This window comes from Corvus kubaryi, unplaced genomic scaffold, assembly GCF_017639235.1.
Source record: "Corvus kubaryi isolate FWS band 111438036 unplaced genomic scaffold, C.kubaryi_AGA036_p1.0 37385, whole genome shotgun sequence".
NCBI classification, from domain to species: Eukaryota; Metazoa; Chordata; class Aves; order Passeriformes; family Corvidae; genus Corvus; species Corvus kubaryi.
The window spans coordinates 20,600,064-20,626,849 of record NW_024581127.1 but is presented as its reverse complement, the minus strand read 5'-3'; the positions used below and the strand labels follow the sequence as shown (position 1 = coordinate 20,626,849).

The following is a 26,786-nucleotide window of genomic DNA, read 5'->3' as shown; positions in this document are numbered from 1 at the left end:
CAAGGGAAATAGAGAGCCTTCCTAGGAATTATTTTTTGCTCTCCCCAAATTTATATACCTCCTTTAACAGAGCAAAATTAAGTGAGTTGCTTTCAAGGACAAGTTATATATGTTTTCCTAGAAACTCTGCTATTTACTCTGTATTTATGGAAGTTCACTGTGATGTAAAGATGCTTCAGTATGTTTCAACATTTATTCTTTAAAATAGTTTGAGAATTCTCGTTTACTTTCGTAAATTAAGAATTTCATAGAACACACAGTGGGAAAGTATCCATTAAGCTTAGTCATGTATATCTCTAGAGTTCACTAAAGAAACAGACAGAAATCTTTTTTTTGGAAAGGCAGTTGAGTTTAATAAATTAGGAGTTCTAAGCATCATCTGAACAGATTCCTAGCAAAATGCACATCAAGAAATTATTACAACAAGTTTCCTATGTCTATCCTAGTTCAAAATGTAACTGCTGTAGAAAATGAATAAATAAAGAGCTCAGTTTATGCAGGTAAAGACTTAATAATGAAAATCGGAAAAAATGTAGACAGTTTATTAAAGCTTTTTAATAAATTTCATCACAGAGATTTCAATAATATTTAATAGTCTAAATCAGTTTTGAGATTGGTTTTGAGGAACACTACTTGATTTAAACAGTTGACTAGGACAGCTGACAGGATACTTTGTTCTGTGCATTTCTTATGCTAGGAAGATAGTTCAGAGGATTTAAATAAGGCATTAACTGTCATCCATCCTGACTTAGGCCGTCACTGTTGCTTTTTTGGAAGTGCTTATCTCTTATCACAGGCTGCATTTTTCAGAATCATTAATAAGGTGATTAAATTACTAACTTTGATTTCAATTTAGGTGTTTAATCTTCATGATATTCTTTCGCTCCAGAGTTGTAATAAGAAAAAATATATTTACTGTCTCCAAGTATCTGAAGCTTGCTAACAGTCAGGGCCTCTTCACTGCTTCACTTAAGAAAAAGAAATCCTTTGACTATAGTATCTGACCAATTCCCGCAGAAATAGGTATGGTATTTAAGGCCCCCATCCAAGAAATAGGTAGCCAACAGCCCGTGACAACTGAACATTCATTTTATGTAGAACAAGGTCCAAGTAATATATTTCACATAGAAAATGACTGCATTACTTGGTTTTACTGGAACTGGTGTTTATTGCTTCTATTGAAATGATTCCATTAAAAAAAAAAAAAAAGAACAATTGAGGCAAAAGAAGCATAATTCTCTAACTTAATGACTAAGGCACCCCTTTCTGAGTGTGGTTGGGGTTTCATCATGTCTCTGTCACTCTTTTAAAGCTTTTCAATAAACAGTTAAACAAAAAGCTAGCACCAGAAACTGTTCCCTACAAAACCATAAGAAGAATCTGGTATTTCTCTACTTTGTAAGGTGTGATTTGTGATTTCACTGTATGAGAACAGATATATCCTCCCTCTTACAGTTTATCTCCTTACCACTTTGCATCTCCTTATTGAGTGGAAGAATGTTGTCACCTCTGGAAGAAATGGAGTGACTATTCTGCCGTTTGCTTATAGCATGCTAGTGACAGCTCCTTCTGAGGAGATGAGTTGGTGATGAATGTAGCCAAACACAGCAGTTTTCTCTTACCTGGAGGCAGAATTTAAAATGGCAAAATAGATGAATCATCATGCATCCCTGTGGTACTAGTTTAGTGCTGGTGAAACGAGAGAGAAAAAAACTGCCGTAATTGAAAATACCGTGTGTCATCTTCTGCTCAATGTCTTCCAAACAAGAGAATCATATTCTATACCCATCTGATTTTCATGGTTGTGTGACTCTTGACAGAGGTAATATGTGGTTGTCACTTCGGGTTACAGGATTTATAGTTTGAATTGGTAATCACATAAAAAACAGTTGCCATTTTATTCACTTCATGATGATTTTCCATTCTCTTTGACGAGAGCAAGGTAACTTTTCATGACTGAAGGCAACAGAGGCTACAATTTAGAGTCATCTTTGAGCTTGAATACAGAGGAGAAGTTTACGTTCTTTACCTCACATTTTTCTTTATAGGTGCAAGTGGTGAGTTTTGCCACAGAACACAACTGGGATTCCTTAGATTTTTATGATGGTGCTGACAACAATGCTCCAAGACTTGGAAGTTATTCAGGTGACTGAGAAGATTTTACAATAAATGGTTCACAGATTCAACTCTTTACCGTAAAGATAGGTCTCTTTCTATGCGTGTAAGCATGCTTGAGCATGGTATGTGTGTTTGTTTCTCCCATAATTAGCAGCAGGTAATATTATTTCTGTTTTAATCAGTTATCATCACTTAGGAGACTTTCATAAACCTGTATGTCTTAAAATGTTAGACATGAAATAACTTTCAGAGGATTCCAAACTAGATCTCTCGTAATCCAATCTTTTTTCTCGCACTTGTAGCAGGGTCCAAGAAATACAGACCTCAAAAATAGGTATCTCCTAATATTGTACATGACAAAAGGATGCATTCTCTATCCTTATTTTAGAAAAAGAAGACAGCCCTGGTTTTTTTTCCTTACTTTTTCTTGTGGTGTTTTGGTTTTTTTTCATTATACTAAAACCATGTGTATGTTAAGAGATCAGAGGCAATCATATTGTCTTGTGCTGAGACACAAATGAATCAATCACATTTCTAACAGTCCTGCAACATATTTTCAGAGCTGCTCGATATATGTGACTGTTATGTTTAGAATCATTCTGGTTACAGGATTTACTCTTAAGAAAACCCTAGTGAGTATTTCTCCTTTTGTGGATAAAATCAAGTAGCATAAATTTATATTAACCTTTGCTTGTCTGTTGTTCATGTCTCCGATATTGCGGTGCACTGAAAATGTAATCAAACTTTTATAGGGACAGGAGTTTGATAGCATCCATGATGACAGAATATTGTAGAATTGGTTATGTGACCTATCTCCTGTCCCCACCCTCTTCCCCTTTCTTTTTTTTTCTCTCCTTAACTCTGTTTATACACACACAAGAGACACACACACACTTACATGTGCATTTATTTAACTTTCTGTGCACTTCAATAGTATTTTTAATTCTCTTTTCAGGAACGACCATACCTCCACTTCTAAACAGCACATCAAATAATCTGTACCTCAATTTTCAGTCTGATATCAGTGTTTCAGCCGCTGGATTTCACCTTGAGTATACAGGTAATTCAGAAATATTCAATTAATAAAGAGCACTTGCTGGTTCCAGACATCAGTTCTACCTAAACTATACAAGAGAGGAATAATTATTCCTATTGCACATAATGAGCTACATACTGTAACTTCAAAGTCATTAGTAAAATCCTCATTTAAATACAAGTGAGCAAATTCAGGCCTTAAAACTGTACTATAAGGACTGTGAAATTTAGTTTGTCTTGCTTTCATCCTCAAGTTGTTTTTGCTCTCTGAAAAACTCGCCTGAACCTACAGTAGCCAGAAATAAATGCAGATATGCTCATGTGACAATCCTAATCCATTGTTTCCAGTGCAACCCTGGTCTCTTCCCATAGATAACACACCTGCAGCTCCACACCCCACCACTTCTTGCCAAAATCTACAAATTATGCTCAATACAGTAATAAATGTGCTATACAGCATGAATGTGTAGGACACAAATACTAGTCACCCTTGGCAAAGAGGAGAGAAGGAATAATCTGAAAACAGCATTTGTGCTTCTTAACTGAGAAATGCCTGCAGGTTGGTGAGAACACTGAATTTTTTCAAACATTTTTTATTATCGCTGAGTACCTCACTAGTGGAAAAGGCTGCGATTATAAACGTGCTTTCTGTCTGAATGACTTTGTCTCAGCTGACTGACAGGAATTTTGGCAATCACCAGCTGTGCAGCTCCCTCTGCTTATATTGGTTCTGGTGTCTGATCTGCATAATTGTGTCACGGTTATTTCTTGTCAGTTTTACCATATGAAAATCCCATGCTCTGGTTGTCTGATTATCGAGATGGAGAACACAGCCTTGCAAAATTGCTGCCTGATCACTTGTCTATAACTAAACATTAATTATAGGTAGAGTTATCCTGCCACTTCTTGAAATGCAGATACTTTCTCAGCTGCTTACAACTTCAGATGGGAAAAAACTGCAGGAAGTTATGAAAATGAAATAAAATGAGGTCGAATCCAATGAAAGTCAAAATGCACCTTTGTATTCCCACACATCCAAATAATATATGTAATATACTGCCCGTATACAGTTTCCACCTTTAAAAAAAGATTCACTGTATACTTTTTAAAGTATTGGTCCATGTCAAGAACAATAGCCAAATATGTGCATATGGATTTCTACAGGGATGTATGTGTGAATCTGTACAAATGTAATGTTTTCTATGTGAGTGTATAAACACAAAGTATATGTTGAAAATTTGTGATTCAGGAAATAATACTGATGTCCCTCGTAGATACCCAGTTAACCAGTGGCTCAGTGAAATATGCTGTTTTACAAGATAAATGATTAATTAACTTTTCTTGTGCAAGTGATAAAGATATGTGGTTACAACATCATACAGTCTGTGGTGATTTAATCCAGACAGCAGGTAAGCACCATAAAGCTGCTCGCTCACTTCCTTCCCCCCCCTCCCAAGGAGGATGGGAAAGAGATTTGGAAAAAAGTCAAATTTGTGGTTTGACATAAAGACAGTTTAATAGGACAGAAAAAGAAGAGGAAATAATAATAATAACATAAATAAATAATAATAATAAAATTAAACAAAACAAAACAAAACTACACAAAAAAACCACAAAAACACCCACCAAAAAACCCAAACAAACAAAAATTAAAAAAAAAAAAAGAAAAACCCAAATTATGCACAATGCAATGTTCACCACACACTGACTGATGCCCAGCCAGTTCACAAGATGCAGCCTCCAGCCAGTTTTCCCCTTAGTTTATATGCTGAGCATGGTGTCATATGGTATGGAATTTCTTCAGTTGGGGTCAGCTGTCCTGAAACCCTATAGTTAATTGCTTAGTCTGGATTTCAAGCCCTAGGCACCAGCTGGTTTAGTCCTTGAATCCATGACTCTTACTCCCCCACTATACTCCAAGAAAGTCAGAGTTTCTATTACCTGTGGAAGTTTTATGATTTTTTTTTCCCATCTGTCATTCAATTGTTTTTCAAGAAGAGACTGTGGAAAATTCTGCATTGGGCTGAATCATGAATTTGAGACTGGAGATTAAGCTAAGGGACAACACTTTGTCATCATTGCTAGACAGGAAGACAACAGAAACTGTACCTTGTGCATCTTTTGGGTTTTTGTCTCTTTCATTTTTGTACAACAAAGAGACTGGATGTGTTGTTGTGATTCCAGAACTCACAAAACTGCTGTATTTGTGAAGAAATTTCTCCAGAAAGAAAGAGATACGAACAGAGTTCACTCTCTTCAGTTGTCCTTGTCATATCTAATTCTCAGACAACAGTCTCTGCTCTAAAAGCTGTGATTATGTTTATCAAGATAGTTAGTAAATGGAAAGTAATGGCCAGATTTTAATGTCAGTGTTTCATAAATTCATTGCATTTCATCAGAGCATATGTTGGCTGAGGACATCATGTGGAGTCAGCTAAATTAAAGTCTTGGTCTTTGAAGTATCAGTGCCTGGTTCTCATGCAAAATCACATCAGAGTTACATATTTATATTAAGCATTTTTCAAGTGAGTTTGCCATAAAGATTATTTTTGTTCAATTTGTAGTGGATCTTCCAAGTCTATTTCACCTATTCTAGGAGACACAACTCTGAGGGGAAGTGCACCCCATTTGCCAAAATGATTACTTTTTCATCTCAGCAACAATTTTCTATAGGAAGAATTCATTCTGTTTCATTTCCAATATCTCTTTTCATCCCTCATGAATAGTTTTTTTTCCTGTCTACTAGGGATTATCTTTTGAGCTCCTAAAAAATCCAAATGCTTATATAAAAGTAAAAGAAAACAAAAAGAACTTTATTTGTTGAAGAAATATCTTAACACCAAGTAAATGATACTTTGACATAAGGGTATAAGTGTTCCTGTTCTGAAGCTGAGTAGTGTTCTTATCTGTAATGTTTTTTCTAGCAAATTTTTACTTCTCTGTTGAATCCTTAAGTTGTTATTGTATCCATAACATTCATTTTGTGTATTCCAATGGTACCTTAAATACAAAAATATATTACATTGAAAATATATTACATCACCTGAAGTTTGTCAACAAAGAACACCACAGAATGGCTTGTTAAACACTTCCATAATGTTTACATGTTTTATACCACTATAAAAATTTTAATTTATTCCTCATTTTCTCTAATTAAAGTTTTGTATTATCCAAAATTTCATTGGTAGTATTTTGTATTGAGCATCACAGGAGCTGCTGGAGAAGGGCAAGGCAGCATCAAATAGCTTCTTTTTCCTTATATACAGTTCTTCTTATCTGAAAATTGGAAGGTACAGAATTAATGCATATGTTAAAATCTTTATTGCCATTGGTTATGAAAGTTTAAGAATCTAACACATTTTACTGTGAGTGTAGTATAATGTAGTTCAAGAAACTATTCATGCACCACAAATAAATCAATAATGAACAGACTGTCTTTATTAATACATTTATGAATACCTTTAAGACCTGAGTAAATATCATGACACTCCAGAGACACAAGTTCTGAACTAGTCCTCAGCTGGGAAGGTGTCAAAATTTGTTTCAGTTTCTTGAAAGATATTTTAGATGTTCAGACTGTATTTTTTTCCCAAATATTATTTTATTAATTGAAGTGAGAGACAATAGGATGAATACCTGTGAATGTGGTTTGGGCTGCTAAGGTACCCTGAGAAAGGCATTTAAATGAACTCATTTCACTTTGCATGGCCTGAGTATTCACATAGCTAGGTTATGCATCTCAGCCGAAGGTTCAGTAATTGGAAACTGAAGCCTACTAATTCTTTGTTTAACTGTTCAAAACAGATTATAAGCAATCATCTGTGTAAGCCAAGCACACTTGTTATTTTGCATCTTCTGTACTTTTTACATGAACTGGATCACACTCTAACTGTCTGAAATGTAAAAAGTGGATCTAAGTCCATCAGCCATTTTCAAAACAGGTTCTTTGCTCTTCTCTAGTTTGAGAACAGAAAATAGAATTTGAAAGCTAAAAATTTTTGTTAGCTTTTGTCTTTAATATTGTATAAAAATGCACTATTTTAAGAGTCTTCAAATAGTAGTTTTCGCTGAGTGAGAATCTTACATGAAGTGACCAGTTACATATAGTAAGTTTTAAAACATGCAGACTTTGATAATATTCTGAGGTACTAGGAGGCCATAATTGAATCCCAGTCAAATGTTTCCCTATTGTCCTGTGTACTGATGCCCAGTTGTGTAACAGACCTGACTTCACAACTAGGGTGTAATTCTTACAGTAGGCAAAGAAAGAAACTCAGCTGACTATGCTTAATGTTACACACATTCTTACATTCCTGGATCTTCCTGGGTAGATGCAAGGAAAAGAAAATTCTTTATCTTTTTGATGACCATGGAAAAAAGCATGTGGTCTCTTGGGAAACTGGCTTCTATTGCAATCAGAAATTCAATATATAAATGTTATAGCTGTGTAGATACTTCTTTAAACATAGAAGATTAGATGAAATCTGATGCAAATATATATTCTGTGTGTGTATATATGTGTACCTGAATGAAAGACTTGAGTCAGACCTGTGAAGGATGGAATGCAGGAGAGTACTTTTACTTGTACTGTTTTTCCTGTGTTTTGCACTTATATTTCAGCCAGCCTCCCCTGTAACACATGCTGGTAAAGGATAGTGGAGGTGCTCCCAGTCTGAATTATGTGGCTGTAATTAGGAGTGAGAGTGGATGTAGAAATGAATGAGTCTGTGCCAGGAGATAGTGGAATTTTAGAATTGAGAGTGCAGATTGGGAAGTGTTTGTTGCCACACTGATTCTTTTCCTTTACTCAGGAAAGAAGATTTTATTTTCTGTTTATATACAGTTGTTCCAAAATAATATGTCACTTGTCCACTGACAACTGCTGATTCCCAAGAGTTCCCTAACACTTATCAATACAATGTGCCTATGTGCAATGTATGCAGTTCTGTCTGAACCTAAAATCTGGTTTTATGTTCATTAGAATGACTAAACTTCTCTATTTTTCTCAGCTATAGGTTTGGACTCTTGTCCTGAACCGCAGACCCCAAGTAATGGAATCAAAATTGGAGACAGATACATGGTTGGAGATGTGGTGTCTTTCCAGTGTGACCAGGGTTATTCTCTTCAGGTGAGCCAAGTTTCCAATTTCAGATGGTGCCTTTCAGTTTGTTAACATGGTTATGTTTGGGTCTCTCAATGCAAAATGGACACTGAACTCTTCAGGAATTATGAACACATGATAGGTTTGCAGGACTGTTTATTTTTCTGCCAGACAATAAATTAGAAATTATCCAAATGTTCCATCAGAAGTGTGTGCCTTGGTGCTTCCTCTGCATTAGTGATTATAGGTTGTTATCTATTGTTGATGGCATCTTTGGTATTCAGAGCTGAACCAAGAAGTGTTGGCAAATTAAGTTAAAATCACTTGATGAAGAATTAACAATAGTTCTCTATGCACAGGAGGAAAAAGAAAGTAAGTAAAGAGGGGGACTAAAAACAAACAAAGGGAAAGACATAATTGCTTTTCTTAGAAAATCAGATAGTTGTTTTCTTTCAGCAATTTCTTGGGTCTTTTTCTCCAAAATATTTATCAAATAGGGGTGAATTTTTGCAATCTGTAAATTTGCAATGTCCTTACATTAGCAATAGGTATATCCAGGGGAAATGCAGTGATTTTAAATCACCAGTAGGAACTTCTCTGCCTATAGGAAAGATCTGGAAAATATTTTCAAAAACTTGTACAGTTATTCCATAGAATCAGATCCAAAACTGAGTAGTGTTTTCACTTGAGACTGCTCAAAAAGACTCTGCAGATTCTACAGTCTTTCATTTATCTAGCACTTTGAGAGACAAAAGGACAGAAAATAATCACATTAACCAAGCACTCTAAAAAGAAAAGTCTTAAAAGAAGAAAATAATTTCTATGTAACAGCACATGATTAACTGCTCATGGAGTTATGTATACCTTTGGAGGAATATAGCAAAATATGCCAGAATGACCAAATACCATTAATATTAGTCTCACCTGTGACACCTGTTGATGAGTGTCAGACTAATTAAATGAAATTTAAAAATGCTAATAATTTCAAATATTTATTTCATATAATTCTGTGAAAACCTAGATACTAGGTTCATATGCACTGCATCAAAAATAGAAATCGAATTATATTCTTTGAAAAAAAAAGCCTAGTTTATGTATAGTGATAGAAACAAAATAGTTGTCTGCTTCCAGATTTCAACTGATGTTTGACTTTGGGACCTGTATCCCAATTTCCCCTTCAAGACAGAATTCCTAGTCATGCCTGCAAATTTGTTGCATTTCAAGTATGGATGAAATACATGTTCTGTGCTTGCAGCTCTGAGAATGACTATTGAAGTTTTCTTCTAATATTGCCTGATTTTAACTGGTCACTCTAGGAAACAACATGACACATATTTTTTGCTTCTTTGCTTTAATTTCCAACTTATATACAAGTGTGTGAACAGATAAGCCACAGTAAATGGCTGAAATAAAGAAAATACAAAATATAGAAAATAAAAAACTTAAGAGCATAGACTGTGCAAACACACATGTAAAGTTCCTTCCCTCCCCTATGGTTTTTCTGGCTTATGCAAGTCTGACTAGATGGTTTTGGAAGATATCCCAAGTACCATTTTCTCTTAAGATTTTCCTTTTGTTTGCTTTCTCTGGAAGACAATTACAATTACATGAGGCCAATGAACACAGAGGGTGTCTCTATTAAGAATTTAAGATGTAAAGTCAGCACTTACATAATTTGTATATTATGTATAGTTTTATCATGTTCAACAAATGATGTAAATCCATGCTATGTAAACATTGTTTCAGTTAGACCTGTAGTTTCCAGACCCTTGGTTTATACTGAAGCATGCATAGAATTCAGCTGGATTCTGCTATACTGTAAGAAATAATTTTAATGGCATAGACACCATCATCTAGTGGGCTAACAGACACAGTCTTCTCTGCTGTATTGAAGACATGATACAATTCAAGGTGTACAATGTAATTACTATACCTTTCTGGTTTTGTATATTTTGATGATGTTTTAAATTATACATTCTTTTTGTTGAAATACTAATGTTGTGCTGTATACTGTATATTTTTATATGAATTAGCAAATATTGTGTCATTTTAGGGACATTCACATATCACTTGTATGCCTGGACCAGTAAGAAGATGGAATTATCCTATTCCAATATGTTTAGGTATGTTCAGCATACATCATTTTTCTTAAACATGTCAGAATGAGAAAACCGGAGAACTCTAATAGACACATGTCGTGGAAAGAATTGGGAGAACTGGAGGAACTTAATTAAATGTGAAAATGGTCAAATTAAATTAAAGATTTTCAAAGGTTCCTGCACATTATGTTGGCAAATCTTTTCTGAAGTGTCCAAGCAGTAAAAGAAAGACGTATGTTGTCCCTTTCAACCCAAACTGTTCCATGATATGATTCTATATGTTCTAGTCAGAAAATATCATCAATTCATTATCAGGGATGACACCTCCAGAGACCCTTGCAACACAACGAATTTATTTAGGACTCATTTCCCCAGAAGAGAATTGACAATTGTAGAAGATACTAAAATAGAAAAAACATTACATTTTCATCTCTAATGAGTTCAACATAAGCATGTCTACTAAATTTCAGAAGATACATTATTTTTCAAGGTAAATTATATATATTTCTATAAAATTATTGGAAAAAGCACTGAAAACCTGTCAGAAACCAAAATGAAACCTCTGAAGTGCAGTTAAATATACTCTTTTTATATGATGAATAAATGTGAGTAATGTAAAACTCCTTCTAGTTGTAATCTCTTTCACTGAATGGAAATGCCTTTTTGTTTGGGTTCTCTAACACTAAAAGTTATCAGGATTTGTAATCTTGAATGTAGGGAAAGCAGGATGCTTCAGATCTCATTAAAGATTTTTTTGCTTTGCTTTTCTTCAAAACAGTTAATATATATCCTCCTGAGCTGCCTCACATAATCCTGTTCTTAATCCTGTGGGGTGTTAAAAAGCTCCTATGAAGTACTGAGCTCCTTCAGCTTAGAATTTATAAATATTCAACAAGAATTTTTTCAGGAGTTAGTCTTCAGTTTTTGTCATTATGCATTAACATATGGTTAGGAAGTCTGATATAATTGCACTGCTCTTGGTAAATTCTGAAGATAAAGATGCTGTGCTAAAATTTTAGAGGATTTTTTTTTTCCTTTTATTTTTCCTTCTTTTTTGCAAGTAATGATTTTTACTTGTGTTTCAAATGATGTAGCAAATTTTACTGGAACAAAAGTGCTAAACAAAATTCTGTTTATCATAATTACCATCTTTAAATGTAATATGGAAGTCTGAGTAATTTTTTTTACTGATGTCATGCCTGAAAATAAAAATAAAATTAAGAAATGAATTTAGCTTAATTTCTGGAAGTATATGTATGTGTACTTTTCTAAGTTTGTTTATTTTAACTCATTTTTAGAACAACAGGATACAACTGCAGTTTTTAAAAGGCCTCTTGAAACACTTTGAGTACAGAGTCTTTTTATAATAGATTATCTTATGTTATTCAGATGCTCCTTTACAAACTGATGCAGAATTGTCTCAGTGCTGATATAAGCTGATGTGTGCTGCTTGCCTCTCACAAGAGCAGTTCTTGTAGACAGGTTACAGAGTAAAAGTTAGGGGAAAAAAGCTTGGGAAAGGTCTGGAGCACACGTCTTATGAAGAGCAGCTGAGGGAGCTGGGGGTGTTTGGCCTGGAGAAAAGGAGGTTCAGGGAGGTTATCACTCTCTACAACTCTCTGAAAGGAGGCTGTAGCAAGGTGTGGGTTGGTCTCTTCTCCTGGGCAACAAGTGACAGGATGAGAGGTCAGAGTCTCAAGATGCACCTGGGGAGGTCCAGGTTGGACATCAGGAAGAATCTCTTTATGGAAAGGATAGTCAGGAATTTCAGATCATTTCTTCACAGAATGGGCTGCCCACGACGTGGTGGAGTCAGCATCCCTGTGGATATTCAAGTGGCTGGATGTGGAATTTAGTGCCATAGTCTAATTGGCAAGGTAGTGATTGATCAGAGGTTGGACTCAATGGTCTTGGAGGTCTTTTCCAATCTAAATGATTCTGTGATTCTATGATTTGTTCTATTTTGGGTGTGTGTATCCCCCAAGTTAAAATCTACTCAATTCAGAATTGATACAAGTTTTTAAAGTGCTTACTTTTAAATGACTTTCTTACAGATACTTAGTGGTAAAGGTATGTTTGTTTATTTTTTTTTAAATATAGCCTTAGGTATTATTATATTATTAATGCTATAAGGATCTTCAGTGTTCTGGATTAATTTTTACCTCAATTCACTCCTCTTAAAATTGTTTTTGCTTTTTTTTTTAGCACAATGTGGTGGTACCATGTCAGACTTCAGTGGAGTGATACTCAGTCCGGGGTTTCCTGGCAACTATCCTAGCAGTTTGGATTGCACATGGACAATAAAACTGCCTGTTGGGTTTGGTATGTGTTCTTTTATGGATTTAAAATTGGTTTTTTTATTGGTGCAAAACACTGAACATAGATTTTAAAATATTGTTAATCTTTATCCTAGCAAAAAACCAAAAGTAATTATAATTCCTTTGAAGAAGTTAACAAAACCTTAAAAGAAAGATACAGAATAGAAAAGCTACAAGGTTCTTGGTTTTTCATTTAATATATGCCACAATTTTCTGATAAAAGTGTAACTGTCTAATTAGAATTAAGCACAATTTTCTAACTTAACTGGATTGATTTCTCTTTTTGTTAAGTCATAAACCCAACAAAAATAAATGTTTTATGAATATTTTACACCAAGTCAATTTAGAAGTTCAAGTTACATTTTAATTAATTATTTTATCATTAAGCTTCTTTGCATATCCCAGGTGAAAATCACATCTGCATAGAAATGTTCTTTGAAAGGAAATGTAGAAGCCTGCCACCTAAAGTTGTCAAACTTCCCACTCAAGTAAAATTGTCAATAACACTGGACCAAGCCCATGACTGGTGGAACCTTCTCATTGGGGCTGCTACTCACCTAGTCAGTTCCCAGCCTGTAAAAGATAACGATGTTGTACTCCAGATGTAGAATTTTGAACCTCTCCTTGTGCAAACGTTATTTACTCTGTCCTTAAATTTTTTAGTGTTCTTCAGACAAAAACTGTGCCATTTAGGACATCATCCACAAGCCCTAGTTTAGTATCCTCCACACATTTGTTGAGGATGCATTCTCATTTTCCAAGTCTCTTCTGAAGGAATAAAACTGTAAGCTCCCATAGCAACCCACATAACATTGTGCTTGTTACTGGCTGCCAGCAATTGAATGGCTGATTATCACCCTTGGAGCTTCAAAGTTATGTTAATTTTTAACCGACTTCCTTTCCATTCATCAAGCTCATGTATGTTCAGCTTCCAGATGAGAATGTTATAGACCTAGTCAAAAGCCAAAGCAGAGTGAAAGTATATTATATACACTTTTCTCCCTTTGTCAATTTAATAAAAGAAGGATATAATGTTTGATTAGCTGTTATTTTCTGTTAGTAAATCCATGTTGGCTGCTCCCAAGTGTCTTTTTGTCTTTTTTATGTTTGGAAATTGCCTCCAATTAACTAAATTCCAGAATTTTTCCAAGTACTGCAGCAAACTTTAGTTCCATTTCCCAGGTTCTCTTTGTTGTCTTAAAGGTGAATATATATTCAGACTTTTTCAAGTCACTAGAACTTCTCTTATTTCACCATGATTTTGTATAGGTATTATCAGCATTTTAATTACATTGGCTAACCCCTTGAGCAACTTTGGGTGGATCCTATACATATTTTATTGTGAAATCTTAATTCAAAGCTAGCCAGTAGAGCTGTCCTATCTAATTTGTTAACTTGTTGCACGTTTTTAGGAGCATGTGCACTTGGATTTTTTTCTTTATATGCTAGTTGAATGGTGTGCTGGTTTTCTTAGACAGGCCCCGTTGTTTTCTATTTTATACTTGCCATCTTCTGTCATACTCTTTACTTGATGGTACAGAATTTCTGGATCTTCCAGAGTGAGTGTGGAATCTCAAATAGTGTTCTCTTCTGCAGGAGTTCAGATTCTTTCCCTCTTCTTTTAAAATCAGTTCTGTGGTATTTTTGATTAGAAATTCCATAGCCTAGTTCACTTATGATTTAAATGAAAGCCGAATGTTCTGCATGGGTTGTTTATATTGAAAAATATTAAACGTTCTGTAACATTGACATAACCGGATATATCTGGGGAAATACATTATATTAGAATAGGGATTTCTATATAGAACCCAATTTGTTTGTGTGCATTTTATTCAAAACACACAAGATTACAGTCAATAATGGTTTTTTTCTTTTTGTCTTAGTGTTTTATAGAAATAACATAGACACTTTAACTCTGCCACTACCTGAGTTTTTAGACAGCCTGATGGGACAATTTATAGTGCTTCATTACTAGTCATAATCCAGTCTAGAATCCCAAATAGATTTCTGCTCATTAGGTTATCAAAAAAAAGTTGTAGCAGTAGTAGGTGCATTAATCCTGGGTCAAATCTGCAAGAGAAAAGGATGTTCATAGCTATAAGGGAACAGGATACTTTGACAGATGGTTCCAAAGACATCTGCTAATAAAGAAGAAATAATAAAAATATGGAATATTGGTTACATTTCAAATTTAATAAAATGGTGTGTTCAACTGCATGCAGAACCTGCTGTCTTTTTATCCCAAATACATTGCAATCTGCCTCTTCCCTCAGTTTACTGCTATCCTGTCTCCATTCCCGTACTGACTCCTTACCCCATTTTCTATGCTTGCATTCTGTCAGGCTTATGTGTCCAATAATTCCAACTTAGCTCCTTAGACTGCTATTTACAGTTTACATTATTAACATACTGTTTAGTTTGACTTGTATTAGGCAGGAGATTCAGCTACTGAAGTTTTGGAAACAGTTTCTTGGATAAGTAAGTTTAACTCCATCAAAATCCATAGTTTGAACTGCTTTGTACTAACTGAAGGTTATTCACTGGATTTATGAATTGTTTTCCAGGAAAACTAAATGTTTAATTTTCTATAAGAAAACTAAGACTGCACAGATTGAAACATGCTTGACATTTTTCTAAGTGAGATACATTTGAAACTAAATTGAATATTAAAATAAAATTTCACTGTAAAAAATGAAAAATATGACATTTGAAGAAGTGATGGCTAAAACTGGTTTTAGTGATGCTGTGACTGATCTGGTGGAGGCACTTAAATCCAATTCTTTTGTGTAGTAAATAGAAAAACTCAAGAAGACTATCATGGGAACCTTTTATAGACTTTCATTTGTTTAACTCTTTTTAGGAAGTCTTTCTCCCAATTATAAGTTACAGATCATAAGCTTCTCCACTGTATATTAGCTAATGGTGTAATGTAAACCAATGACACTGTGTTGATTTGCATATATAAATATATTAAATGCTCTTTCAAGCAGGGTCTCCAAACTGCAAAAAGTCATAGAAAAAAATATCAGTCTAACAAGCTGAAGTCCCAGACAAATAGAGGCAGGTGCTACTGGTGGAGCAAGGGATGAATACTTCGGAAGATTGATATAGTTCAGAAACTTGAGGAGAAAGACAGTACGATAGAGAGAGCAGGATGATCAACAAAAATATATTTCTACATTTGTATCAAAGGAAGTTGGTGAAAGAGGAAAAAACTGACAGCAAGGTCATGTGAGCTGGCAGTTATTAATGACAGCTTAAACTTTGGGCAACTGTATGGTTCAGAGCATCAAATGAAAGGCCAAAATATCATGATAGAGAAAAAGCAAAGTTTGAATATAACTTGATTCTCTGTGTAGGAAGTATTTGGAAGGCTGACAAAGTCAAGAATGACACTTCCAAGAAAAAGCTTTCTTATCACTTAGAGTGTATTCAGATAAAGCAAGACAGAAATTGTCAGGGTAACAAGTAATTTATTTATGCACCTAACTTACTTATAAAATGTTTCATGCTTCAGAAAATCATTCATAAACTTTACATGGTATCTGGGGGGAAGTCCTAAAAGACAGTGACAAACACTATTTAGGTATTACAGTTTAGGAGTTACAGAACTATTAATGACTTTCAATAATTTATCTGTGGGCCGGTTTGGCCAAATTTAGAGATATATCCTCTGAGAGAAGGCAGGTCACCACCCCTCCCCCACCAGGTTCGGGAAAAATAAATTTTCCTCGAAGGAAAGTGAAGGAGATAAAAACTATTTATTTAACAAACACACAGGAAAAGGATAATAATGCTAAATGCTTAAATCTTTCCCTGTGGGGGAAAAACCTGGGAAAGTGTTAGAGTCCTCCCTTTGGCATCCTCAGAGCTGGGACTTGGCCCAGGGCCAGGCCCTCTGCGCTTGGTGGAAAGTTCTCCCGATGTGTTCTGATGTTGAAGCAGTCCAACAGAAAAGGGAGAAAATCCGAAATGCGAGGGAAGGAAAAAAGTACAACTCTCAGTCTCTCTTCGGAGAAAAAGAAACTGAACAACTCGCCAAAAGCTGACTGGAAAACAGCAAGCCGGGTTCTTCCTCCCTCCCCCTGCAGCAGCTGGAAAAAAAAGTCGCTATCTCTGTATGACCTTGAACAAGCTGCAAACTGCTTTGAAAAAGTTTTGCTCAGTTTTTCCTTTCCCCTCTCAGGCTCAGTTTAAAGGCATAGAAAGGCACAAAAATTAATTTCTGGGCATAGGGCAGCAATATGGGATACACATCATAAAGTCACCCCAAGACAATCTGAAATTACATCTTTTATTTTCAGTTTTATATGAAAATGTGTTGATTGTCTTTGCCAGAAATACCAGTAGGACTCAATTGTCTTTCTAATGAAACTACTGCATTATCATGCCATAGTTGCAATAGATCCAGACAAAATACAAATTTTACTTTGTTGTAACTTATATACAAATATGTATAAACAGAAAAATGTTTAAGAGCCTCCAACTATTCAGTGATGATAATTTTCTTCTTATGCCAAATAATTTTTGTAATACATCACCTGGTTAGGAGAAATAACTTGGAAATGGATATTAAGCTGCCTTGCTATTCCTTACTGAACCAAAAAACCAGAAATTTCTGTCACCAAAGCCATTGTATACCACAGTGTGTGTGTGCAGCACTTACTCACATGTACTCTGCTTTCACAAGTCCTTGGTGTACCAGCAGAGGCTCTGTCTGCCTGATATCCTGAGCTGGGCCCAAGGCCTTTCTGCTCACCCACTATTCCAATTTAAAGTTTGCTAGCAGATGATAGATGTGCAGCCCCACACACATCAGGACTGGGGGATATACAGACACTTGCCAGATAGCACGTGGATTTCCACCTGGTTATCTTCTGCTATTATCAGTGCAAGATGTACACACTTTATTTTCCCTCCTGGTTTTGGTACTGGTGGTGTTTATTTAGTGACTGTGTTTTTCAGGTGTCCATTTGCAATTTTTGAATTTCTCAACGGAGACCATACACGATTACTTAGAAGTTAGGAGTGGATCCACAGAAACTAGCACTGTTATTGGGAGACTAAGTGGCCCCCAGCTACCAGCCTCTCTGTTCAGCACAACTCATGAAACCAGCTTATACTTTCACAGTGATTACTCACAGAACAAACAAGGATTTCATATTGTATATCAAGGTGAGATTTGGACATTCGTATGAGAGAACTAGGTGGCTGTTAAAGATATTATGGAGTTTTGGGGATTCCTAAAAATAAATATGGAAGACTTTATGTGTTTCAGTCCGAAGCTTTAAACACTGAGATAAAACAGAAGAATGAAGAAAGTTAAGCTGAAAAAAGCAAATTAATTGCATATTTTCTTTAAAATCAGGTCAAATGTCAACAAACAGATAATTGCCAATATCTGAAGTTGATTGGCATATTAATTTACATTGCATGCCTTTACAAAGGAAGCATCTCTATTCTATGTTTGAAAGCATGCTAGAATTTTAATTTTGTGTAATGGGTTCTGGAAAGGATAGATCTAAATACTGTTTTGTATTACTGGATCAATGTAGGCTTGTGCAATTTAATGCCAACCCAAAAATCTCAAAATCCCTTTTATTTCCTAGTTCACCATTTCCCTGAAGGTTCTTGTTCTTTTGTACCCAAGTAGGTCATGCTGACCTGGTGAAGATCACGAGATCATAGTTCTATTTATAGAATTGCATATTCATTTAAAAGGGATTAGACCACCACTGTTCATGAAAAAAAGGTCAAATGTGTATTTTAAACTAGACACGTTTTCATTATATGAGTAACACCTAAGAGTGATTTAAAGAGTTTTTTCTTTAGAGCAGTCTCCTATTACTCTTTTAATAGTAACAAATCCAAATTGATTTGAACTCTTTGTAACATTCTGAAAGTGAGCCACTGTAAAAAGAATTAGCTTTTAAAGAAAAAGTCAATTTGTGGCTTAAACTGCTAAGGACAGTAAAAACGTAAGACTATATACTCTTAATAGTAACAGTAATAATTTTTGAGATGCTGTCATTTGTCAAAATGCTGGAAAGTTCTTTTCTGTGTTTTAACCACATAAGACAGAACTGATTCTTTCAAGCATACACAACATGATATTCTTATACTGCAGACTGTGCACAGCTTATTTGTTCTCACATCAGTAATGAGAAGACAATGCTTCAAATCTTCGTGGAAAAAATCACCAAGATGTGTGAGAAAGGCTTGTTTTCAACTCTTGTTCACTAGAAAGTCTTTGATATTCTAATTCATTATAGAGCCTTTTAATTTTTCTGGGAAAAAACAAATAAAAGTATAGACATGTTTATTTCTCATTTTCCTTAAACATAAGGATGTAAAACCTGACAACTCCTATTGGATCAGAAAAGCACTTCATCTAGCTCACTATCTTCGAACGGCAAAAGGAAATGTTATTTAGCAGCACAGAAGCGTAGCTGGTTTCACTGTACTTCTCCAGGTGTAGGATCAATGATTTGATCATCACCATCATGGAACTTTAGTTCCCAACATATGGGCTAGCCATGACTTTTAATTTTATTCTAATTAAAAGCTCTTATTTTTGAGATAATAAGAATTTGTATTTTACTAATTTTTCCACCGTTATTATTTCAGCATATCAGCTACAAAGCTGTCCTGATCCTCGACCATTTCGTAATGGTTTTGTTATTGGACATGACTTTACTGTAGGACAAACTGTTTCATTTGAGTGTTTTCCTGGCTACACGTTAATTGGAAATTCAGCTCTGACTTGTCTTCATGGCATCAGCCGCAATTGGAATCATCCTCTCCCCAGATGTGAAGGTATGTTCCAGGTGACCTATAAACCCTTCATTATTTGAAAGTCTTTCTAAGACTGTTAACTGAAGTAATTTCAGCTTTTTGATTTTTAGAGGCCTGTATTTTTACAGTGTGGTCTTTGCAAAGGAAGTATTCAATTTTGCACATTAAAATTTTAGCAGAGAAGCTGAAATGCTTTGTAATATGAAATCTCTAAAAAATTAACTGAGAAAATAAGTTTGCTTTTGGTAGGTTAGGCTTAAAGTCTGGATTGTGGAGACCCATGCTGCTTTTAATCTGGGTGAGGCAATGCAGTAAAAGCTCTGGGCTGAATTAGGAAAAAAGGCTTCAAAAATTGAATTTACAAATTATGGCCACTTGTGTTCTGTCTTGTCAGTTAGAAAGAAGTGGTAAAGGTGGTCTAGAGTGAAATTATCCTCCAGCCAGTGCTCTGTGAAATCATTTGTACATATGTATTTTCTGAATTGGATTTTTTTTTTAATTACTTTTTTTTTTATTATTTTACATTTTTTTTTCACTCGTGCTTGAAACAAATAAGGTTCAAGGAACTGTGACTTGCACACAGCTTAAATTTGCAGGAGACAGAATGACTGTGTCTGCTGATTCTGTAGAAGTGTTTATCTCATCCCTAGCTATGCTGAAAGAAACCTGTTTCTAAGCAGCAGGCCAAAGAAGGTTAGTCCTCCAGTTAATGGCCTCACTTCCCTCTATATTAAATGGTAAAACTCATCATTGAGAATGCGATCCTCAATACTGAGTATGCAGGAGAGAAATGCCTAAATAAAAACCCCTAGCAACAACACCCCACCCCCAAAAAAACTGCTAAACCAAAAGCAACCACACAAACAGAAAATAAAAAGATTCTCTATTTTCTGGATTTCTGTATATTTTGCACCATATACCCAGATTTAGGTACTTAAATGAGAAGCTTCATTATTCAAAATTCCTGCTGGAGTCAGTGAGCCTTAGGAATTTCTGGGGGATGTGGTAGCTAAATAAAGACCTAACTGATACTGAATTCAAAAGGGGAAGCCTTATCATATAAAAGGGAGATGGCACTTACACTGTCTTTTTTTTTTTTTGAAAGAGGAGGAAGTTAATTAATTATAATTAAGTTTCAACACCCATTTTCTGGGTTGTATGGAATAGTAATAGCAGTTCATACCTTCACTGCTAAACACTCAGCTTTTCCTATTAGTTAGTTCGAGCTTTATTTTCTGTGCCTCACAATCAAAACAGTTTATTGAATGGAGTGATTCTGTTTCTTTGAAATACCTTAATGGAACCAAGAATTTAATTAGTAAATTCTAAGATATACAAAGCATGTTGGTGTTCTGAGTGTCAATTTTTAAGAAGTTTTTGAACAATGGCTGAATGTTCTTTGTTTCTACTTAATTTGATATGAAAAATTAAGATAAAAAAAATTCCACCAACTTGATAATAGACATTTAAGATGTGTGTTTGATGCATGATTACAGACTGTCAACACTACTCAGCTCCTAGACAAATTTCTTAAAATACATGGGGTTTTGTGCAGATACTTACTATGGTATTTTTAGTAAAGGGTTTGTGACATTTTTATATGCTACAGATCGTTTTGAGGTTTTTATTTTTTTTCTTTACTGTTGTGGGAGAAGTATAATGAGCTATCTTCTAGTTATACTTGGTTTGATTTGAGATAAAGGATTGGTATTCAAAAGCATTAAAGTGAATCTGGCTTTTTTGTATGTGCCTAGTCCTAGAAATACATGGCATGTCTTAAATTTGTATTTGCTTTAATGTCTTTATTGTAAGACAAGATATACCAAGGCTTGTTTAATTCCTCAGACTTCTTGAAGCAGACAATCTGAATTAAATATGAATAAACTTGCTTTCTGTTTAAACAGTTTTGTTCTCTTCTTGCATCCCCATGCACCTAATATTCCTTTCACCTGTGCTCAGAATCATCTAACACTCTCTGACCCTTCCTAACTCATCTCCCTTGCTTTAATCTGTTTGGATTCTGTTCCCTCTCCTTTTTCAAGAAATCTTGTTGCCTGACAGTCATCAGACCATGTCTTCACTCCCTTAAGACCTGGCTGCAAAACCATTTCTGTCTGTTCTGCTCAAACCCCCTTGAGACTTTAAGGCTAAAAGCTGAAGATAAGCAGCGCCCAGGCTGTTGAGTCTGAATGGTTTATGTGTGACTATGGAGGTCTCCTTACCCTACAGTTCAGCACCAAAGTCTATAAACATAAACCATAACACATGCTTTAGTGAAATACAAACAGTACATAATTCCTGCATGTTAAACGTGTTTCCAACAACCTGCTCCGGTGAGAGATTTTAAAATATATTTTAGAAAATCTGTGTTGCCATACCATGCATGTTTTGTGGTGAAGTGGGCAAAATAAGTGTATGCAAAATAAAGCAAATTATACAGTTTTAAGATTCACTCACTTTTCCCGAGATAGGCTCTGGAAACCAGGTGGTGGTATAACCAGGTGGTGTCATATTCAACATACATTTGAAATCTCTATGGAAAATATAATCTAATTTGGACTAATAGTTTTCCAGAAATACATGGTTGCGAAAGTCCGGAATCTGTATGGTCACTCCTGCACTGTATGATGTCTAAAATTAGTACTCTTCAACATGAATTATTGAGAGAACTCTTACTTTATCTACCAGAATCTATATCCATAAATGCAAAATTACTATTCATACTGTAGGACACAATGTTTTCATTTTGAAGTTTCCCTCTAATCTTCACCCACCTCTCAACGTTGCATGTGCCTTCTCTCGTGTTAGTTTTGGTTGGCTATCTTCTTGTGACAATACATGAAAAGAATTAGTGTGATGTGTTGCTAATTTGTAGCTGGAATTTACATAAAGCCCTAACAAAGTAATTATCAGTTGCACAGGGAATTTCACCACCAGTTCTTGTAGTATTTATGACATCAGAATTATGATTTTTTTCTTTTATATTTGACCAATACTGTCAAAATAGACTTCTGACTCTGCACAAAGCTGAATAAAATCTGTTTTCTTTACACAGCAATGGTCATATGCAATGAAGTTATAGTGTACCTAATGTGTTTCAAAGTAGGGCTTTTATATGGTTTGAGTAGAATGCAAAAAGCATCTATTCTCTTTTTTAAAAAGTGTCTTTTTTATAGCTCTGTGTGGAGGAAACATAACTGCAATGAACGGCACCATATACTCTCCAGGATACCCTGATGAGTACCCAAACTTTCAAGACTGCTTCTGGCTTGTAAGAGTACCACCTGGGAATGGAATCTACATCAATTTCACAGTTCTCCAAACAGAGCCAATATATGATTTCATAACTGTCTGGTAAGAAAACACTTTTGGCATTTATTTAATCTTTATGTGACACTCTGCAATCAAATATGAATTTAAAAGAATATTTTTGTGATTTTCCCCTTGAAACTAGTGCTCTCTCTAGGAAAAATGACCATGTTACACCAGTCTATGTTTTCCAATGGACCATTCTCTTTAGATAGCACTGGACAAGAATTCAAAAACAATGATAGTGTTCCTCAGTTTGTCAACAAAGAAAAGCATATAGAGGTATGCTATAATAGCTCACCAACAATCAAGAGAAATAATACTTAGAAAAGGAGCGATAATAAGAAGTTTCAGATGTGTGTATTAGTGTTTTAGAGAAGGAGTACTTGAAACTAAAGTAGGGCAACACTTCATTCATTTCTTCCAAGTTGGCTTCTTTTACTCCTAAGAGTACATAAAATGAGAGGGTCTGTTTGTATTTGGCTATGACAGAAAGAATTGAGCTATCAGTAACTGTAAACAAATTATATTCTCTATGTACTTGAATCCATGGCTGTCAAGGCTCTGCATGATGACCCTCAGCAGCAGCCTATCACATTAGTCCCTCCAACACATATCTGAAGACATTTAATGGCTTTAGTCCTCATTTTTACATGTGTCAAAATTGTATTATATACATGATGGCTATTTAATTATGCAGCTTATACCACTTCTAGGATACTATTTGTTTACAGAGCAGATCAAAAAAATTATAGAAATTTCCAATGAAAAAACCCCAACATTTTATTCACAATTAAAATGCTTCTTCAAAGCATACAATTTCCCTGTTAAAACAGAGGGGAGAGGGTCAATGTGCCATAATTTGGACCAAAAAAAGTGAGGTTAAAAATGCTGACATTAAAGCATATCTAAAAGTAACTTAAAATAAGCTTTGCAAATAAAATGTGGATTTATTAATGTCCACATGCAGTTTTCAAGGGGAATATTGTGTATTCACTAGACTGTAATTTGGTTTTATTTTTGCTAAGACAATTTCCATTCTTGTCTTTTCAAATTATTCTATTAATTAATTCTAACAACACTATCTCTTAATTTTCCTAGGAATTACCAGTATCGAAAGACTGGGGGACATGAACAGTTTTAGCTTCATTTCTTTTCTGATAGCCACATTTGAAAGTATAGGTAGACGAATGTGATCAGACATTTTGGCAAGTAGATGAAGTAAAATCACAAATTCAATAGTTTTGAGTTAACTGCAATTTTTATTTGAAAATAAGAATGTGACTTTCAAAAGGTGGTTGAATTAGTATCCAGTCCACGTACAGGATATGAAAAGGTCTTCAGCCCTTGATGTCTGTTTTATCTTACTTTAGTTGTCTCATGCCTTATAGAACAATCTAGAGAAAATTTACTGCATTCACTTAAAATTTGAAGAAATTATATTAATTTTTGGACCAAAAAAAACCCCATTCTGTTTGTTTTTCTTAGGGATGGACCCGACCAAACTTCCCCTCAAATTGGACAATTTAGTGGCAACACTGCATTAGAATCAGTCTATAGCACGTCCAATCAGATTCTGATCAAGTTTCACAGTGACTTTACTACCAGTGGCTTCTTTGTACTTAGTTATCATGGTAAGTGTGACAAATTAAACTTTTCCACTGTTTATGCTGGTCACTGGAAGAAGACAAGGCATAAAAAAATGAGTTGGTTTTTCTAAGAGTTGCTATTATTAATATGATTGACCACTACTATGGTAATGCAAATATATGGAAGACTAACATAAATGATGAAAAAAAGTTATTTTCTTGACAAGATATTAAATTTACTATTAGTCAAACAAAAAGACTGCACTATGATGAGACATGAACAAAGAAGGCAGCATCAAGACCCTAAAGTTCAAGGTGCACATACTTTTACTTTTTACAGTGTTTCTAAAATTCCTTTGAAACCTAAATGTTTTTGGAGGACACTGAATTTCTTTTACACATTTGGATATTTTGAAGAAAGTTTTGTTTTTGCAGAGACACCAATGATAGTCAACTATACCTATGATAAAATGTTTACTATACTATGTAGTTCAATGATAGTGAGCTACATAGTGTAGTTAACATTAATCTGCCCTTGAATTAAATACTGACTGAATGAAAATGTGTATGAATTAATGCACTGAATTCTACCTCTTTTTGTAGTCATCCAGACCTTCTGTGGCAAAGTGTCTTTTACACTGCTATAATTAAAAGGAGACAGATTGAGAAGTAAGGGTGAGTTTAGGTGCTTTGTGAATGCTGATTGGATTGAATACTCTAGGAAACGTGAACAGACACAGCCTGTTTTCTGGATCCTTGTCAAATCTTGTGACTAGAAGACTTTCTTTTTGACTTACTAAAGACCATGGTGAATACAGATAGACAGAATTAATGGTATTAGAGGAACTTTAATCTAAGCAAAACAAAACAAAACAAATCCATAAAGCCTATAATGAAAAAAATCCACCAGCAATTGAATTTGGAGTAGAGACTCCAGCAGGGCTAGGTTGAGAGGGATCAGAATTTCCATTCCAGATCTTGGCATCTAAATTGCATGTATCATCTTGCAAAGGACAAAAATGACATTTTTTATTCATTAATGAATTGATAGGTATTGATATCTATTAGTATATCAGTATATGACCAAAAATATGTTAAAATCCTCATAAAATCATAGAATTGTTCAGGTTGGAAAAGACATTTTATGTCCAGTTCAAGTCCAACAGTAAACCCAACACTGCCAATTCTATCAGTAAACCAGAATGATAAATAACACATTACATGTCTTGTAAATACCTCCAGGGATGGTAATTCCACCACCTCCCTGAGCAGCCTGTTTCAATGCTTGACAACCCTTTTGGTTAATACATTTTTGTTATTATCCCGTCTAAATCTTATGTGAAGCAACTTCAGGCTATTTCTTGTGGTCTAATAATTTGCTAGTATTAAAGTGTCTCTAAAGATCTCCTTTTACTTGTTTTTTTTGTTGTGGAAATTGTCATACCACAGTTGTGGGCCCTAATGTACAAAAAAGATGCAAACCGAGTAGCACAAAGATTATTTATAAAGAAACTTAAAATGATTTTTGGTCTAATGTTGTCAAGATAAATAAATCTCTGAGTATCTTGGAGTCTATGATCCTTCATATCAGCTGCACAAAAATTATAGTAATAAAGACAAGGCAGTCAATGAGTCAAAAAAAGGCAAGGAGTCAAATTTATTTAAAACAAATAATGTTAGGATTAAAATTAATGATACTCCTGTTACCCAAAAATGAGAGACATTTGAGATTAATTATATGACTTGTTTATTAAATCAAATTTTAATTATGTTCATGATTTTTATTGTTATTTTTCTTAAGATGCAAACAGCACAGCTGTTTCGTATTTAATTGGTGTGTTTTGTTTTAAATTGCTTTATTCTAAGGCTTTCTGACTCACTGATTTAAGTAGATCTTCATTATATGATTGACAAAATAGGAGTGTAATAGGAAGATATCAAATGAGGGTGACTCATCTGTAGTAACAAAAGGTAGTAGTAGTAACAATAGGTCTTATTTAAGGTATAAATTTTGTGATTGTTAGAAGTTTGACCAGTTAGAGTACTAAAGTATCTAATTACAGGAAGCAACCGAGAATGTGTATTATTGAAGCTGAACTGTCATCTGCCATAAGTAGTTGATGTTTCTGTGCTAAAGAGAAATGCTATAAAACACTGCTATATGAAAATGTAATACTAATGAAAACCAAGCATACTTTATCCTGAATGTACACTTTATAACAGGAGAGACTCAACTGTAGGTGTGAATATATCAATGTGCTTTCTTTCCCCAGATTTCTGTCCTAATTGTATTAAGATTAAATGGTGTTTTGTCTGTCTCCAAACATGGGCCCATTTTCACTGGATCTCTGGGGGAAAAAAAAAATCAATCTATGTAGCTTCTGCATACTCTTCCTACTTGTCTATTTATTTATTTCATCTA

At 34.7% G+C, this 26,786-nt stretch overlaps 1 protein-coding gene across 4 annotated transcripts in view; it reads left to right on the top strand.

Moving 5' to 3' along the window:
• CSMD3 (CUB and Sushi multiple domains 3) overlaps positions 1-26,786 on the top strand; it is a 613,333-nt gene that overhangs the window by 501,181 nt on the left and 85,366 nt on the right. For all 4 annotated transcript variants that reach the window (XM_042035930.1, XM_042035929.1, XM_042035928.1 and 1 more), the window contains 9 exons: positions 2,049-2,145; positions 3,074-3,178; positions 8,163-8,281; positions 10,308-10,377; positions 12,559-12,675; positions 17,637-17,846; positions 19,299-19,487; positions 22,643-22,820; positions 24,264-24,409. In XM_042035930.1, the coding sequence (XP_041891864.1) occupies positions 2,049-2,145; positions 3,074-3,178; positions 8,163-8,281; positions 10,308-10,377; positions 12,559-12,675; positions 17,637-17,846; positions 19,299-19,487; positions 22,643-22,820; positions 24,264-24,409 (1,231 nt within the window). The remainder of the gene's footprint in view (positions 1-2,048; positions 2,146-3,073; positions 3,179-8,162; positions 8,282-10,307; positions 10,378-12,558; positions 12,676-17,636; positions 17,847-19,298; positions 19,488-22,642; positions 22,821-24,263; positions 24,410-26,786) is intronic.